Source organism: Ovis canadensis, chromosome 10 (assembly GCF_042477335.2).
Source record: "Ovis canadensis isolate MfBH-ARS-UI-01 breed Bighorn chromosome 10, ARS-UI_OviCan_v2, whole genome shotgun sequence".
Lineage (NCBI taxonomy): Eukaryota > Metazoa > Chordata > Mammalia > Artiodactyla > Bovidae > Ovis > Ovis canadensis.
The window spans coordinates 89,646,329-89,662,387 of NC_091254.1; the positions used below are offsets into that span (position 1 = coordinate 89,646,329).

The 16,059-nt window shown below is 51.2% G+C and overlaps 1 protein-coding gene across 4 annotated transcripts; it reads right to left on the minus strand.

Annotated features, from left to right (window-relative positions):
- Positions 1 to 1,738: 1,738 nt before the first annotated feature.
- On the minus strand, positions 1,739 to 9,206 carry LOC138446690 (G-protein coupled receptor 183-like). Of its 4 annotated transcripts, none has more exons than XM_069601944.1 (3): positions 9,035 to 9,190; positions 8,659 to 8,902; positions 1,739 to 3,268 (listed from the first exon to the last, which is right to left on the minus strand). In XM_069601944.1, exon 3 carries the CDS (start codon positions 3,254 to 3,256, stop codon positions 2,189 to 2,191), a length of 1,068 nt encoding a protein of 355 aa, XP_069458045.1. In that variant the 5' UTR covers positions 3,257 to 3,268; positions 8,659 to 8,902; positions 9,035 to 9,190; the 3' UTR covers positions 1,739 to 2,188. The 4 variants fall into 4 exon arrangements, with proteins under 4 accessions (XP_069458045.1, XP_069458048.1, XP_069458046.1 ...); XM_069601947.1 differs by having other exon boundaries at positions 8,835 to 8,902; positions 9,035 to 9,187; XM_069601945.1 differs by lacking the exon at positions 8,659 to 8,902 and having other exon boundaries at positions 9,035 to 9,206.
- Positions 9,207 to 16,059: the final 6,853 nt, after the last annotated feature.

Here is a 16,059-nt window from a genome sequence, read left to right on the forward strand (position 1 = left end):
TCCTCATGCAGAGTGAGGGGACCTTCTGAGGGGGTCACTCTGATGCTTCCATTCTGACATGCAGTTATTTTGATTGGGGCTGCAAAACAAACCGTGGCAGTTGACCTTTTTTTTGGACCAACTAGTATTTAAGCAGACCCCTCTACTCCTTCCTCCAAGTCTCACTTTGCTCATGGGACTCTGATGTGGTATCACAGGGGCTTACAGGAGGGGTCAGGGATGGGCTGAGACTCTTCCAGAGAAGAGTGGAAAGAGTGCTCAGATATGCGTGGGTGTTAAAAGCTGGATCCCCAAATAAGATCAAGTCCTAACCCCCACCCCCATACCTATGAATATGACCTTAATTGGAAATAGATGTAATCAAGTTCAGATGAGATCACTAGGGTGGAGAAGACTTTTGAGAGTCCCTTGGACTGCACAGAGCTCAAACCAGTCCATCCTAAAGGAAATCAACCTTGAATATTCATTGGAAAAGCTGATGTTGAAGCTCCAATACTTTGGCCACTTGATGTGAAGAGCTGGTTTCATTGGAAAAGACCCTGATACTGGGAAAGATTGAAGACAAAAGGGGATGACAGAGGATGAGATGGTTGGATGGCATCACTGATTCAATGGACATGAGTTTGAGCAAACTCCAGGAGAAAGTGAAGAAGAGGGAAGCCTGCTGTGTTACAGTCCATGGGGTCACAAAGAGTCAGACACAACTTAGCGGCTCAACAACAACAAATCCAAGATGACTGGTGTCCTTAGGAAAAGAAGAAAATGCCATGTGAAGATGGAGACACACGGGGAGAAAACCAGGTGAAGATGGAGACAGAGATGGGGGTGATGTTTCACAAGCCAAGGAGCACCAATAACTGCCAGCAAAGCGCCAGAAGCCAGGAGAGGCCTAGATCAGTCCCCCTTGCAGCTCGAGAAGGGACCAGCCCTACCAACCCCTTGACTTTGAACTTTTAGCCTCAAGAACATATATTTTTGTTGGTTTAAGTCACTGGATTGATGGTGCTTCATTATTGCCTCCCCATGGGGGAGGGTTAGGGAGTCCATGGGGGGAGGGCTGGGGGGTGCCCGTGAGGTGGAGGGAGCGCAGAGGTCGTGAGCAGGTTGGGCTGGACCCACGTGGCTGAGACAAATCTCACGCTGACCCCAGTGCCCCCCACACTTTGGTAGGCAAATACGTGTTTTATTTCACAAAAAATTCAAAATCACCTAAGTGGAAATGATCTGTGTTGTGTTTAAACTCAAGAAAGTGCCATGAAAGGTTTGTTTGGACCGAATGCAAACAACACTCGGCGTGCATACGCACTTTCTGACACGCACAACTGAAAAATGAACACTCACGCCCACGTTCTTGTCTTTCTTCCTTCCCCCAGACTGTCCCTGCTCACTCACATGATACGGGAATGTGCACCCTCTGCGCCAGATCAGACTTTTCCTACCCAGTCCCTCACCCCCATTCATCCATCCCAGAGGCTGCCAGGCCAATAACTTGAAGGGTGTCTTACTCTCGTTTTCTTACTTTGTCAGGAAAACCTTGGCATTTTTGCAAATGCTAACTCTAAGCTTTTAGAGATTTTGGTTTGCGGGGGAGGGATAATTTTTTGCTCTTCACGACAATATGCCTCCCTAAATCAGAAACCTCGTCCAAACTGTGACTTTAGTACTCAGCCAATGATACTTCTGGTCATGACTGCATTTGATGTGAAAATACTCTTTTCCCAGAAGAAACTGCACACCCTTCGGAGGCCAAGGACCAAGCGGTGTTTATTAGAATACATGAGAGGTGCTCGCTGTGTGCTAAGTCTCTTCAGTTGAGTCCAACTCTTTGCAATCCCATGGACTGTAGTCCACCAGGCTCCTCTGTCCATGGAATTCTTCGGGCAACGATACTGGAGTGGGTAGCCTTTCCCTTCTCCGAAGGATCTTCACAACCCAGGAATTGAATGCAGGTCTCCAGCAGTGCAGGCAGATTCTTTACCAGCTGAGCCACCAGGGAAGCCCCAGAAGTAGGTTTACAGCAAAGCTAATGAATGCTCGCTTCAGAGCTCCTCACTCACCTTCCACGACCTTGTACCTAACTGCATCTATGGTTTTGTATTCTTTTTCTTAAAGAACCCAATCCCCAAATTGTACAAGCTTGGGGTCCTCCCCTCTGACCCCCAGGTGCAGTATGAGAGCCCATCACCTCTTAGACTTCATTCTCCTCCAAGGGCAAGGAGCCTCCTGTCTGGTTGATACTTTGTGTTTCTGAGGAAGCTTTTCCCTGCGGGGAGGAAGGAGAAGATGGTGATGCTCTGAGTTTCAGAAAGTGGCGGAGCCATTTCCTGTAACGCGAGGACGCGAAGAAGTAAGCGACGGGGTCGATGCTACAGTTCAAGTTCATGAGGCAGACGGTGAGCTGCAGGCACAGTTTGAAAACCCTCTGCTCGGGGCAGGTGGGCTGGCGGAGCATCTTTGTCACCATGAACTGGATGACGTGGAGGTGGTAGGGGATGAAGCACAGGACCACAGCCACCAGCACCACCAGCGTGAGCAGGCAGGCCCTGCGGTGGTGGCCCCTCCGGCTTGTCAGGGGGTTGTCCCGGGCCATCCTGCACAGCTTGACAGTGATCTTCACGTAGCAGAAGAGGATGACGGCCACCGGCCCGCAGAAGCTCAGAGCGGAGGTCACCAGGACCATGACGGGCAGCGTGAACACCTGCTGGACGCTGTCGTACTCCATGCAGGTCAGCCTGCCAGCCAGGCGCATGGTCATGGTGAACCCGAGCAGGGGCGCTGTCTGCAGCATCGCCAGGACCCACACAGCCACACAGATGAGCTGGGCCCACCCGGGCTCACGCAGCCGGGGACACTGGTGGGCGCGGACCACGGCCAAGTAGCGGTCCACGCTCACACATGTCATCAGATAGATGCCCGAGTAGGTGTTCACGAAGAAGATGAAGGCCGTCAGCCTGCAGAACCCCTCCCCGAAAGGCCAGTTGAAGTCCAGCAAGAAGTAGGTGATCTTTCCGGGCAGGGTCAGGGCGAACAGGAGGTCGGACACTGCCAGGTGGACCAGGAAGACATCTGTCGAGTTGATCTTCTTGTCCTTTTGATAGGCCAGGCGAAGGGCCAGGACATTTCCCAGGACAGCAAAGATCAAGAGGGCCGTGTAAAACAGAGACAGCATCACACTGGCCACCCGGGGCGGGTGGTGGGGAAGGCAGGAGTTGGTGTGGTGGACGAGGTTGCTTGGGTCAGCCGTGCTTGAAGCCATGTCATAGAGGTCCTTGGGAAGACAAGAAAATTAAATGTAGTATTGTAGCTCAGGGTTGCACCTCTAATATGTTGCTGTTGATATTCCACTCAGTCGTGGCCGACTCTTGTGACCCCATGGGCTGTAGCCTGCCAGGCTCCTCTGTCATGGGATTTTCTAGGCAAGAATACTGCAGTGGGGTTGCTATTTCCTCCTCCAGGGGACCCTCCCACCTCAGGGACCAAACCCGTGTCTCCTGCACTGCAGGTAGAGTCTTTACCATTGAGCCACTAGGGAAGCCCTCACCCTTAATACAGTTACACTTCATAAGTTGCTGAAACCACATGCCCGTGAACAGTATCTCTCTTTTTTTTTAATTAAAAATTTCGCAAAGTGAACACATCTGTGTGATCCGCACTCGGTTTAGGAAAGCACTTCACCAGCACCCCCAGAAGCTCGCCTTTGCCCACCCCAACCTCTGCCTCCACTCAAGGTTAATCAATACCCTAACTTCTAAAATTACAACTCAGGGACTTCCCCGGTGGTCCAGTGGTTAACACGTCGCCTTCTGATGCAGTGCAGGTTCGATTCCCCCCTTGGTGAGCTAGGATTCTGCATGACTTGGGGCCAATACTTTGTCAACAAAGGTCCATCTGGTCAAAGCTATGGTTTTTCCAGTAGTCACGTATGGATCTGAGAGTTGGACTATAAAGAAAGCTGAATGCCGAAGAATTGATGCTTTTGAACTGCGATGTTGGAGAAGACTCTTGAGAGTCCCTTGGACTGCAATGAGATACAACCAGTCCATCCTAAAGGAAATCAGTCCTGAATATTCATTGGAAGGACTGATGTTGAAGGTGAAATTTCAATACTTTGGCCATCTGACACGAAGAACTGATTCACTGGAAAAGATCCTGATGCTGGGAAAGATTGAAGGCAAGAGAAGGGGACCACAGGGGATGAGATGGTTGGATGGCATCACCGACTCAAGGGACATGAGTTTGAATAAACTCCGGGAGTTGGTGATGGACAGGGAGGCTCTGGCGTGCTGCAGTTCATGGGGTCACAAAGAGTTGGACACAACTGAGCGACTGAACTGAACTGAACTGGGGCCAAAAAACCAAAATATAAGAAAACAGAAGCAATATTATAGCCGATTCAACAAAGACCTTTAAAATGGTCCACATTAAAAAAAAAACATAAAATCATAACAAATAAAATCATAAATCTTTAAAAACATAAAATCATAACTCAGACCTGGAAGGGTAGGATGCAGGACCAAGGAGGGCAGCTCAGGAGGGAGGGGACATACATATACACACAGCTGACTCACTTTGTTGTGCAGCAGAAACTAACACAACATTGTAAGGCAATTGTCCTCCAATAATATAATTTTTTAAAAAGTCACAACTCAGCATGCCTGCTTCTGAACTTTAATGAGATCATGTACTATGTATACTATGGACTACCAAACCACCTGACCTGCCTCCTGAGAAATCTATATGCAGGTCAAGAAGCAACAGTTAGAACAGGACATGGAACAACAGACAGGTTCCAAATTGGGAAAGGAGTACATTAAGGCTGTATATTGTCACCCTACTTATTTAACTTCTTTGCAGAGTACATCATGTGGAATGCTGGGCTGGATGAAGCACAAGCTGGAATCAAGATGGCCAGGAGAAATATCAATAACCTCAGATATGCAGATGACACCACCTGGCAGAAAGCGAAGAGGAACTGAAGAGCCTCTTGATGAAAATGAAAGAGGAGAGTGAAAAAGTTGGCTTAAAGCTCAACATTCAGAAAACGAAGATCATGGCATCCAGTCCCATCACTTCATGGGAAATAGATGGGGAAACAGTGGCTGACTTTAGTTTTCTGGGCTCCAAAATCACTGCAAATGGTGATTGCAGCCAAGAAATTAAAAGACGCTTACTCCTTGGAAGGAAAGTTATGACCAACCTAGACAGCATATTAAAAAGCAGAGACACTACTTTGCTGACAAAGGTCAATCTAGTCAAAGCTATGGTTTTTCCAGGAGTCATGTATGGATGTGAGAGTTGGACTATAAACAAAGCTAAGCGCTGAAGAATTGATGCTTTTGAATTGTGGTGTTGGAGAAGACTCTTGAGAGTCCCTTGGACAGCAAGGAGATTCAACCAGTCCATCCTAAAGGAAATTGACCCTGAATATTCATTGAAAGGACTGATGCTGAAGCTGAAGTGCCAATATTTTGGCCACCTGATGCAAAGAAATGACTCATTGGAAAAGACCCTGCTGCTGGGAAAGATTGAAGGCAGGAGAAGGGGATGACAGAGGATGAGATCCTTGGATGGCATCACCGGAACTTGAGTAAACTCTAAGAGTTGGTGATGGACAGGGAGGCCTTGTGTGCTGCAGTCCGTGGGGTCGCAGAGTCAGACACGACTGAGCGACTAAGCACGGCACTGTTACTGAGCTAGGAGTGGGGCTGATGAGTCACAGGTTTGCACAGTTGGTTGCAGTGGGTCCTGGCAAACAGGTTACAAAGAGCCGCTCTTCATAGTCTAGCCGTGTTTGAGATTCCCATGGTACCTCAACCCCACCAGCACCAGGCAGGGTCAGGCTTTTCCAAGGGAGCCATTCTGGTGGGTATGCAGGGGTATCTTCTTATGGTTTCAGCTGGCATTTGCCTAATAACTATTGACAGCAAGCACCTTCTCTCTGGTTTATTGGCCATTTATATATTTTCTTTATGAGGTACCTGTATATTTTGTCCCTTTTTCTGTTGGGATGTCCGTCCAAAAATGTTTGTTTTCCTCTTTTTTCCCAATCCATTTCCCCCACCTGCCTTTGCTCTTCACACCTCCATTTCTGTCCTCTGCGTTCTGATCATCTTTTAATGTTTAATTTCTGCACTGAGACAAGGGGAGCAGCGCTCTCCGTGCAGCCGGTGAGCCGGGGTGACTGTCCACGTGGTGCACAGGTGAGCAGTCAGGTCTGCAGAGGGTGTGCGTTTTGCCCAAGGGCCACAATAAAAGTAGCTCACAGAACCAGAGACCCAGGCGGAGATGCTGAACTCGGTCATGGGCTGGCTGAAGGGCACCAGCTCCATGAGCCCCAGATCTTATTTGAGTCACGACACAGCTATCTCCTCCTTTTACTCACTTGGGGCTGGCTAGTAGGGAGCCTGGGGCTTCCCTGGTGCTCAGAGGTAAAGAAGCCACTTGTCAAATGCAGGAGACCTGGGTCTGATCTCTGGGCAGGCCAGAGCTCCTGGAGGAGGCATGGCAACCTTCTCCAGTATTCTTGCCTGGAGAATCCCAGGGACAGAGGAGCCTGGCGGGCTGCAGTCCATGGGGTCACAAAGAGTCAGACACGACTGAGTGACTGAACAACAAATTAGGAAGCCTGCTCTAGACTGTGCCTCATTGCAACCTAGGCATAGAGGGCTCTGTCTAGTCTCTGGAGATGGAGAAGATGCTTCCATTCAAATGGAAAGTAAGTCCATCAGAACAGGAGAGAGAGGAGCTCTGAAAAGTCCTGTGAACCTCAGGATGATGGATGGATGGATGAGATGAAACACTGATGATGCCTGGATAGATAGATACCCAGTTACATAGGTAGGTAGATAATAGACAGTAGATAGAAGACGGAGATATGCAGATGGTGAATAGATAGACCTGCAAACAGACAGCTAGACAGAGATAAGTAGGTAGGTGGGTACACGCTCCAAGGGGTCCCACCAGCTCCAAATCCAGAGGGAAGGCTGTTCCTCCTCGTTCCTTCCTTTCCCGAACAGTCTGACCCTCAGGCGGCACAGAGGTGGGGGCTGGGCGGAGAGGCTCTGTGTGGCGAGGAGGGCATCTCAAGGGGTCAGTTTAACTCAGGAGGGTCCCAGCCCCAGGTCGACTCTGCTGCTGGAATCACTAGCACTCAGCCCCAGAGCTGCACCCGGGGGGGCCATGGGAAGCTTGTGTGACCCTTGCCCCGTCTGTTCAGGCCTCACTGGGCTCAGGGATGAACCGGCACTTAAAAAGACCCCACCCTGGGCAAACAGCCCACTTCCTGACTTTCCTGGGCCTCTTCCCCACACACCAGCCCGCAGCCCAGGGCGCCGGGCACATGGCACAACCCCGGGCCCCGCCAAGCACCACCTCCTCCCTGAAACCTGCCGGGAGGTGCACCCGCAGAGATGCCACACCCACCTCCCACGGTTGGGGGGCTGGGTACTGTCACAGCTGTGAGTTCAGGGAGATCTGACCCACACAAGGGGCTCCTCCCCGCCCAAGAAGGGGGCCCTAATGCCTCGGACCCACTGACTTTCCTCCCTCTGCTCTAGTCCACCCCCCTCCTAACTGCAGACCTCGGCGGAAATGTCCCTTCCTGCCCCCCAGGGGCACCAACCAACTGCCCATTGCCTTGGGCTCCGGCCCACACCTGCCCAAGGTGTGCTCCTCCGCCTCTTTCTGCACCAGCATCCCCGCCCCGACCCAGGTTCTCCCCTACGCACACGCAGAGCAGCCCATCGCCCCGCCCCATCCCAGCTGCTCATAGAAAACGACCCGCCCTTGGTCTCACAGGGGAGCCGAAATTGCCCCCAAAACACACCTCTCTGGCCGAAGGATCCTTTTAACCTGCTTATTTTTAAGAAACCACAGACACAGAAGAAGTGCTGAAAGCCAAGTGGAAGTTACCCTTAAATGAAAGACATTCAGGACTTCCCTGGTGGTCCAGGGGTGAAGAGTCCACCTGCCAGTGCAGGGGACATGGGTTCGAGCCCTAGCCTGGGAGGATTGCACATGCCTCGGGGCAACTAAGCCCCTGTGCCACACCTACCGAGCCTGTGACCTAGAGCCCGGGAGCCCAAACTACTGAGCCCTAGAGCCTGTGCCCCGCGCCGCAGCTAGAGAGTAACCCCCACTAAAAGCCCGCAACCACAGCGAAGACCCAGCATAGCCATAAATAAGTAAGTAAAACATTCTTTAAGAAGACATTTCTGTTTGTCAGGGTATCTCCCTTGCCCTACCGAGAAGAGAGGTTAATGACTCAATGTCTGGAAACTCCGATCAATGCAGAAGGCGAGAGGTCACCTGCAGAGCGAACTTGCCCTTGTCTCCTGCCCTTCTCGGGCTTTGCTCTCACGTCTGGCTCCCCACCACCCCCGACACACAAGATCTTCTGTTGTCTTTCGCTGGAGAACGTATCTAAAAGTGATGGTTTCACCCACTCCGGCGACTTCGTTTTCCTGGGTCTCTCCCACATGTACACGTTATTCAGCTTCTGTTCATTTTCCTCCTGTTAATCCATCTCTTGTCAATTTAGGGATGAGGCCAAAGGGAAGGGAAGAAGGGACATGTCCTCTCTCCTACATCCTTTTCCATCTTAATACGAAGTTACGGATGCATCTCCCACTCAGAAGACCATGTACCTTGGAGACTCACCCAGTGGTGATCACACAGGGCCAGGTGGTCAGTTGATGCAGCCACGTAGGGACAGATACTCAAAAGGGCCTGCAGAGGGTTCTGAGGGTCTACACCCCAGGTCTAACCCAGTTCTATCAGCCAGTTTTGCTCAGGGACATGAGATTGACCCTGATCTTGGATCTGTCTGGCCTGACCTGTCTGCTGCCTGATCGGGAGCGGCAGGGGTCCCCCCGGGTGTCCAGGATCAGTAAGGATGCTCCACCTGTGGCCAAGAGAAGCAGATAGACGCGGGGTATGGTTTAAAAGGCAGAGTGATCTGAGCCTTTCTCCCCAAGTCCCAGTGAGCCACGCCCTTCCCTTGGTGCCTGGAAACACCCACCTCTGGTGGGCTTACCTCGCTCACCCAGGGTGATGCCAGGGAGCCGGGTAGAGTCTGGGTCAGCCGCCTCCCCAAGGGTCTTGGGGCATCAAATGTGCCCAGAGCAGTCTCCCCTCTGTAAGGATTGAATCAGTTCACTAAACTCTTCTTTCCTTTACCCACCCCTGCAGGGAAAAAAAAGAAAGAAAGAAGAAAAAAACCACCCGGGGTATCAGGCAAGGTGATCTCCCTGCCACAGGCGGAGCTCAGAGCTCTCTCAGCCACAAGGCCTCCCACCTCCAGAGAAGGACGAAGGTGGGGAGCGTTGCTCCAGGAACCGGTCACCCCGCTCTTCCATTTCTGTGGCCCCCGCAGGCAGGCGTGTAGGCCACAGGTGTGACTCTCAAGCCACCAGGGTCAGGAACTTCAAAAAACAGCCAGCATTCTCCACCCAGGACAACTTGGGAGTGAAGTTCAGCAAGAAGGGCTTTAAGGGGACCCTGATGAGCTCAGGCTGGGGGTGAGCAAGTGAGGGGAGCTATGCCTGGCTCGGAATTTCCTGGGAGTATGATCTAGGCTTTAAGGCGCTTTGATGGAGCCTGAAAGCCCGTTTGCAGCCCTGGCCGGCCACGCTCCTGAGGGCTGTGCTTGGCAGGAGGTGGACAGCGGATGGAGCCAGGGTGCTCCCTTCCTCTGCTAGAGAAGGCGTCCCCCCACCACACCACTGGCAAGTAAATGAGGCATCAGACCTACGCTGGGATGCGGACTGGGCCTCACTGCTAAGCTGCTCGTCCTGGGGACATGAGCGTGGGCTTCTTTCTGGGCGCTCTCTGAACACGGAGGGAAGTCGCTTCTCTCACCAGCCAGCTCACCAGTCCACCCGAGGCTCCCCACCCACCTCCCTACCCTTTTCCACCCCCCATCCCCGAACTGTGTGTCTCTGGCCTAACATCCCACCTGCCTTGGGCTCCTCCAGTCTAGAATGTGGGTCAACACTCCCCCGCAACTGGCCTCCCACTGGCAAGGGCCATGGGGCCCCACAGGCCCCGAAAGACGTCTCCCAGAGCCTCAGGTGGGGTGGGGGGAAGTTTGTGAAGCAGTCCCGTCTCACCTGCAACTTCCACCATCAACTTCCCTCCAACAGCCCGGAAGGAAGAACTGACGCAATTTCTTAGTTCAGAGGTGCCTGACTTAGATTGCAAAGTTTGCGCTCGGATTGCAAACCCTAGGGAACTTGCCTCCATGCCTTCCAGACATTTAGGATTCTCCCGCTCAGAGGAGACCCCAGAAGGCCTAAAAAGGGGCAAGAAACCGTAGAATGCGCCCACCTCACCCTGTTCACGCATGATTCACTCAACAGGCGTTTAGTGCCAGCCTGGAGCCAGGAACAGGTTCCTGTGTGTGCCGGGAAAGAAAACACTTTTCCTTTGGCCTCTGGTGTTTAGTGGCTGTGTGTGCACGTGTGTACGCTTAGTCGCTCAGTCGGCTCTTTGTGACCCCATGAACTGCACCCCGCCAGGCTCCTCTGTCCATGGGATTCTCCAGGCAAGAATGCTGTAGTGGGTTGCCATGTCTTTCTCCAGGGGATCCTCCTGACCCAGGGATCGAACCCAAGTCTCTGGCATCTCCTGCATAGGATGCTTTACCACTTTGCCACCTGGTTTGCCTGAGGTTGTGCTAATTAAACTGATGAGAGATGGATTAAAAAGAGAAAAGGTGCACACGTTTTATTTGATGTTAAAATTTTTACTTTAAGGCGGCATGCGAGCCTTCACAGATAAGAAGAAACTAACGTGGATAAGAATGAGTACGTAGCATTTTAACAAAGAGCGCCATACATGGTGGAAACTAACACGACAGAGAAAAGGTGGCAGAGGGTAATAGGCGGAGAAACAAATGGAAGGGGAGGGTGTTCAGTAGGGTATGCCAAGCACATTCCTCTCTGTTGGCTCTGGATGAAGAGGCTAGCGTCCTCTCAGAAGATTTAAGAGTTGAGGTCTTCCCGGTAAGGAGGGCGACATGCCTTTACAAATGGAAATTTATTTTCTGCTTTTAAGCCAGACAGGAAGAAGGCAGAGATATTTTTTTCTTCTCTTTCTGCTATTTTTGTTAACTGCCTTCAGCTCAAAATAATCCTTATGCCAAAGAAACGCACGTGGGTGGCATATTCTGGCCCCTCTTCGTGTGGACCTGTGACCGGAAAGTCCACGGAGGCTTCTCACTGGGTTCAGACAAACACATCGTCGGTCAGTCCCTGCCCGGCCTGGAATCTAGCTGATCCCTTTGGAAGTTATCGTCTCTCCTGGCCATTCAGGATCTTGTTCAAGAATTAGTAGCAGCTCCCACTGGACACTATCCTTACCACCGGCCATCGTCCTTATCACCCCCACTGGCCACCGTTCTGGGCTTGTCACCTACAGGGCACCCTTGGTGTCACGCTGTCTGGGGCTGATCTCTGGGTGTTTCTTGGGCAGAGGTGTTTCCATTCAACCAGCTGATGGGTTCCTTGGGGGCAGGAATGGCAGCGACTCTTTTATCTACAGAGGCTGCTACAGGGGAAGGTGTGGGAACGTCAGTTAGTCCCTGGAGGGCCAGGAATCAGGGGGCCTGGGAACTTGGGCGGAAAAAAATTGCTGAATCATTTTCATGAGGCTCTAATAGCAACCTGGCTTTGTGGTGACAGTGGCAGGCGGCCAGTCTCGGTGGGATGAGGTGCACGTCTGACTCTGTCACTGATAGAAATCATGGCACTCCAGACAGAGAAAGAGAAATGTCATATGATACCCCTTATTTGCAGAGTCTAAACAGAAATCATGCCTCTTGTCACAGCCCATCAAAGGCAATTCGGGGACCTTGAACTACATTTGCTCATCTTGGCTTTGAAATTTCAGTTGCTGTTAATAAGGAATCAGATGAAGGAGTATCATATTAGAAGTCTGGTTTTTAACATTTGGATAACTGCATTCTAACAGAAGTTGTTTTTTTCATCTTACATATTTTACATGTTTAACCATCACCCGGAGGAGGGCTTCTCTAGTGGCTCAGACAGTAAAGAATCTGCTTGCAATGCAGGAGACCCGGATTTGATCCCTGGGTCAACCCGGAAGATTCCCTGGAGCAGGAAATGGCAACCCACTCCAGTGTTCTTGCCTGGAAAACACTATGGACGGAGGAGACTGGGGGCTACAGTCCACAGGGTCACAAGAGTCAGACACGACGGAGCAACCAACTGAGTAGGGTCCTTACTTTCACCTGACAGGTCCAACAGGAAAAGAGAAGAACCCTTGATCCTGTCTGATGTTTTTGTCTTCCAAGTGGAGAAGTTGAGACACAGGATTTCCCGCCCCCCATCCCCCAAAGTGTCCCAGCTTTCTCCATCAAGACAGGACAAGAACCTTCAGCTTCTGGTTCCTTTTGGGGGCTTCCCTTACAGTGCAAACCCTGTTAACCCCTACACCCACCTCCTCACAGCCCCAAACACTCGATGCTCCCCAAAGCCTGGGGTTTAAAACTATGGTGCAATTCCCTGATCCCTTGACTGTCCTGACTCTTTCTCAAGATCACTTGACAACTGCCTTCCTTGTAATCTATTTGTCCTCTCCCACCTGGCCCAGAAAATCAATAGCAGTGATAGTAACAGTAATGGCATCCATCATTGAGGACATACTCACATCGTCCATGAAGAGGCATTGTTATCCCCATTATACAGATGAGGAAAATGAGGCTCAGAGAAGTTAAGCGATTTGTTTAAGGCCACACAGCCTTAGACAAAGATCTAAGGCTGCTTCTGATAAGTTTGATTATGAGGTGGTTGCAGCTGGGGCTGGTGATTAAGGAGGTGGCCAAGATGTCACCCAGATCTGAGGGACACAGAGGACTTGATGCTGCTGTTCCTGCGGTGGGTAGAGGCCCTGCAGCTGTAGCTGGTGGTGTCTGAGCGTGGCAACCACCCTGGGTGTTGCCCAGGCTCACAGGGCACTGATTTCTGATCTGATCTGTGCCCGCCCAAGGAAAGCAGGGGTGCACCCCTATCTCATCTCTGTGGTTAGCTCGTCTGTGTTCCATGAACAACTTCAGCCCCAAGCATAAGCGGAGAGATGCCACGCAGCTCAGTTCCGGGTACAGCCACCCCCGGGGGAGGGGGCCGGGGTCTGGAAAGCCAACGCCTTTTATCCTTTTATTTCTTTAATGATGGAGGAGGAAAAGGATGGGGAGTGGTTACAGATGTATTCGTTTCTTGCTCCTTTGCAAAATCCATTTAATTGTTGATCCACTTCTAGACGCTTAAATAACCTATTTATTCCCTCATGTGCGGCGACTGTCTGCACTACACTGAACTTCCAGAAGCAGCTAGGGTTATGACAGCGAGAGAAGCCCTCCTTCTGGTGAGTGGACAGAGGAGCAGGCAGGTGACCTCGGAGACTTAATGAAGAGAATGAGTTCAGGTTACTAAGGCAGTGGTCACCAGCCTGTTCAGGACCAGGGACCAGTTTCATGGAAGACAATTTGCCCGCAGACTGGGGTGGGAGGGATGGTTTCGGAATGATTCAAGTGCGTTACATTTGCTGTGAACTTTATTTGGAATCTAATGCCAAGGCTGATCTGATGGGAGTGACAGAGGATGAGACGGTTGGATGGCATCACTGATGCAATGGACTTGAGTTTGAGCAAGCTCCGGGAGGTAGTGAAGGACAGGGAAGCCTGGCGCGCTGCAGTCCCTGGGATCACAAAGAGTCCAACACGACTGAGCGACTCAACAACAACTGATCGACAGCTGGGAGGTTGGGGACCCCTGTGCTAAGGGGCCAGGTGAGGAGGTGCTGGTCCCCAGTTTGGACTAACCAGGGAGGTTTCCCAGAGATGAACGCTGAGGATGCAGAAGGAATCTTTCCTCTACGCTCTGGGTTCACCCGGCTGCCCTGAGATTTAAATTTACATGAGACACATTAATAGGAGAAAATAAACTTTTTAATCCTTACGGACAGGAATCCCACATACACAAGAGCGTCAGAGACCAAGAGGGAAAATGAGGTCTATGTGCCGTCCTGAGCTGAGAGTTGAGGTCGGGGCTTGGGGCTTTCCAGGAATGGGAGTGTCCCTCCCAGGATGATAAGAAGAGCAGACGCTGGGCAGATGTTTGCCCTGACACACAGATGAGGGGGCCACTTTGGTGACATTTATCGCTGGTACTAACTCTTTCCTGGGAAAAAGCCCCAATTTCAACTCTTCTGGGTAGTAAGGTAGTTTCTTGTGATCCCCCAGGGTCTCAGTTGCCTTTAGCTCAAAATAATCCTCACTCAAAAGTGACATATTTGGGAGAGGTGCATTCTGAACTCCCATATTATGCACAGCATCTGTGTAAAACATTACAGACAAGAGTAAAGCAGGCACCCTGTATGCTCCCTGCCGTCTCCCCATGTGTCCACTTGGGGTGAAAGGTGCTTGGTAACTGATTACTAAGGACAGGACCCGTGGGAGGTGCTACTATTCCATACCCATCTGTCACAGCTCCTATTGGCTCATCTTCCCACCTCACCCAAAGCCTTCTTCCTACAAGGATTCATTGAGCCTCTGCTTGGCACCCTGTGCTAGCCACAGGGGTGCAGAGGCAGCATGGTCCATGACATCCCCGTGCCTACAGGAGGCTGCAGTCTGAGTGGTGACTGCAGCCACGAAATTAAAAGACACTTGCTCCTTGGAAGAAAAACTATGACTAACCTAGATAGTGTATTAAAAAGCAGAGACATCACTTTACTAACAAAGGTCCATCTTGTCAAAGCTATGGTTTTTCCAGTAGTCATGTATGGATGTGACAGTTGGGCTATAAAGAAGGCTGAACGCCAAAGAACTGATGCTTTTGAATGAACTGTGGTGCTGGAGAAGACTCTTGAGAGTCCCTTGGACTGCAAGGAGATCCAACCACCCAATTCTAAAGGAAACCAATCCTGAATATTCATTGGAAGGACTGATGCTGAAGCTGAAGCTCCAATACTTTGGCCACCTGATGCAAAGAACTGACTCATTGGAAAACACCCTGATGCTGGGAAAGGTTGAGGGCGGGAGGAAAAGGGGACAACAGAGGATGAGATGGTTGGATGGCATCACTGACTCAGTGGACATGAGTTCGAGTGAACTCAGGAAGATAGTGAAGAATGAGGAAGCCTAGCGTGCTGCAGTCCGTGGGGTTGCAAAGAGTCAGACATGACTGAGCAACTTCACAACAAGTCTGAGTGGGAAGAGGTGGTACCCACAGGTGACTGAGAACCCCATGGTGCTGGATGGGGATATGAGGATCCATGCCTTCTGTCCTCATCCCCCGCACCTGACATCACAGAGTCACAGACAGAGGAACTCAACGATGTCTCCCGCCCAGGCCGCCCATTCTGCAGATGAGTGAGCGAGGGTGGGAGAGGTGGATTGAGCCGTCTGCGGTCACACAGGGAGCTACAGCTGGTGTCAAAGCCCAGCTCAGCCTGCGGCCTCTCGGGCAAATGCTCTTCAGGAAGAAGAGGGCAGGGTGCCTCTCACTTCACAAAACACAGACCGAGAATGCAGGCCAACCCGAAGCTAACTGGAACCCACCATATTTTCTCTTCCCCGTGCCTTTCTTCAGAAGGAAACCTCAATTTAATTGAATTATTTCTCCTTTCTCTCTTTCAATCACTTGTTATTTACGCACATTTCAAGCTCCAGGTGCTGGGCTGGGTGCACTCGGTCATCCATGAGAAAAACCCTCCTTGCTTCAGGCTGTGGGAATGAGGCACCTGTGGCTGAGTGTTAACCAAGAATGCAGGGGAAATGCCAAAAGGGTGGGTCAGGCAAGGAAGACAGCTTGCAAAGATTTCACAAGAAAATGCCCCCAGGAGAGATTTAGTCAGAAAAGCAACTCCTGGGGAGATCCCTGGGGTCTACTCAACCCTGATCCGTCCCTACCTACAGTCCCACTGTGTGATCTGACATCACTGATGAGCCCGTAGACAAGAAAGCGCAGAAGCAACAAAATTAATGACATCGTCATCGCTGTGTGAGGCCGTCTCCTAGACCAACACTCTGCCAGCAGG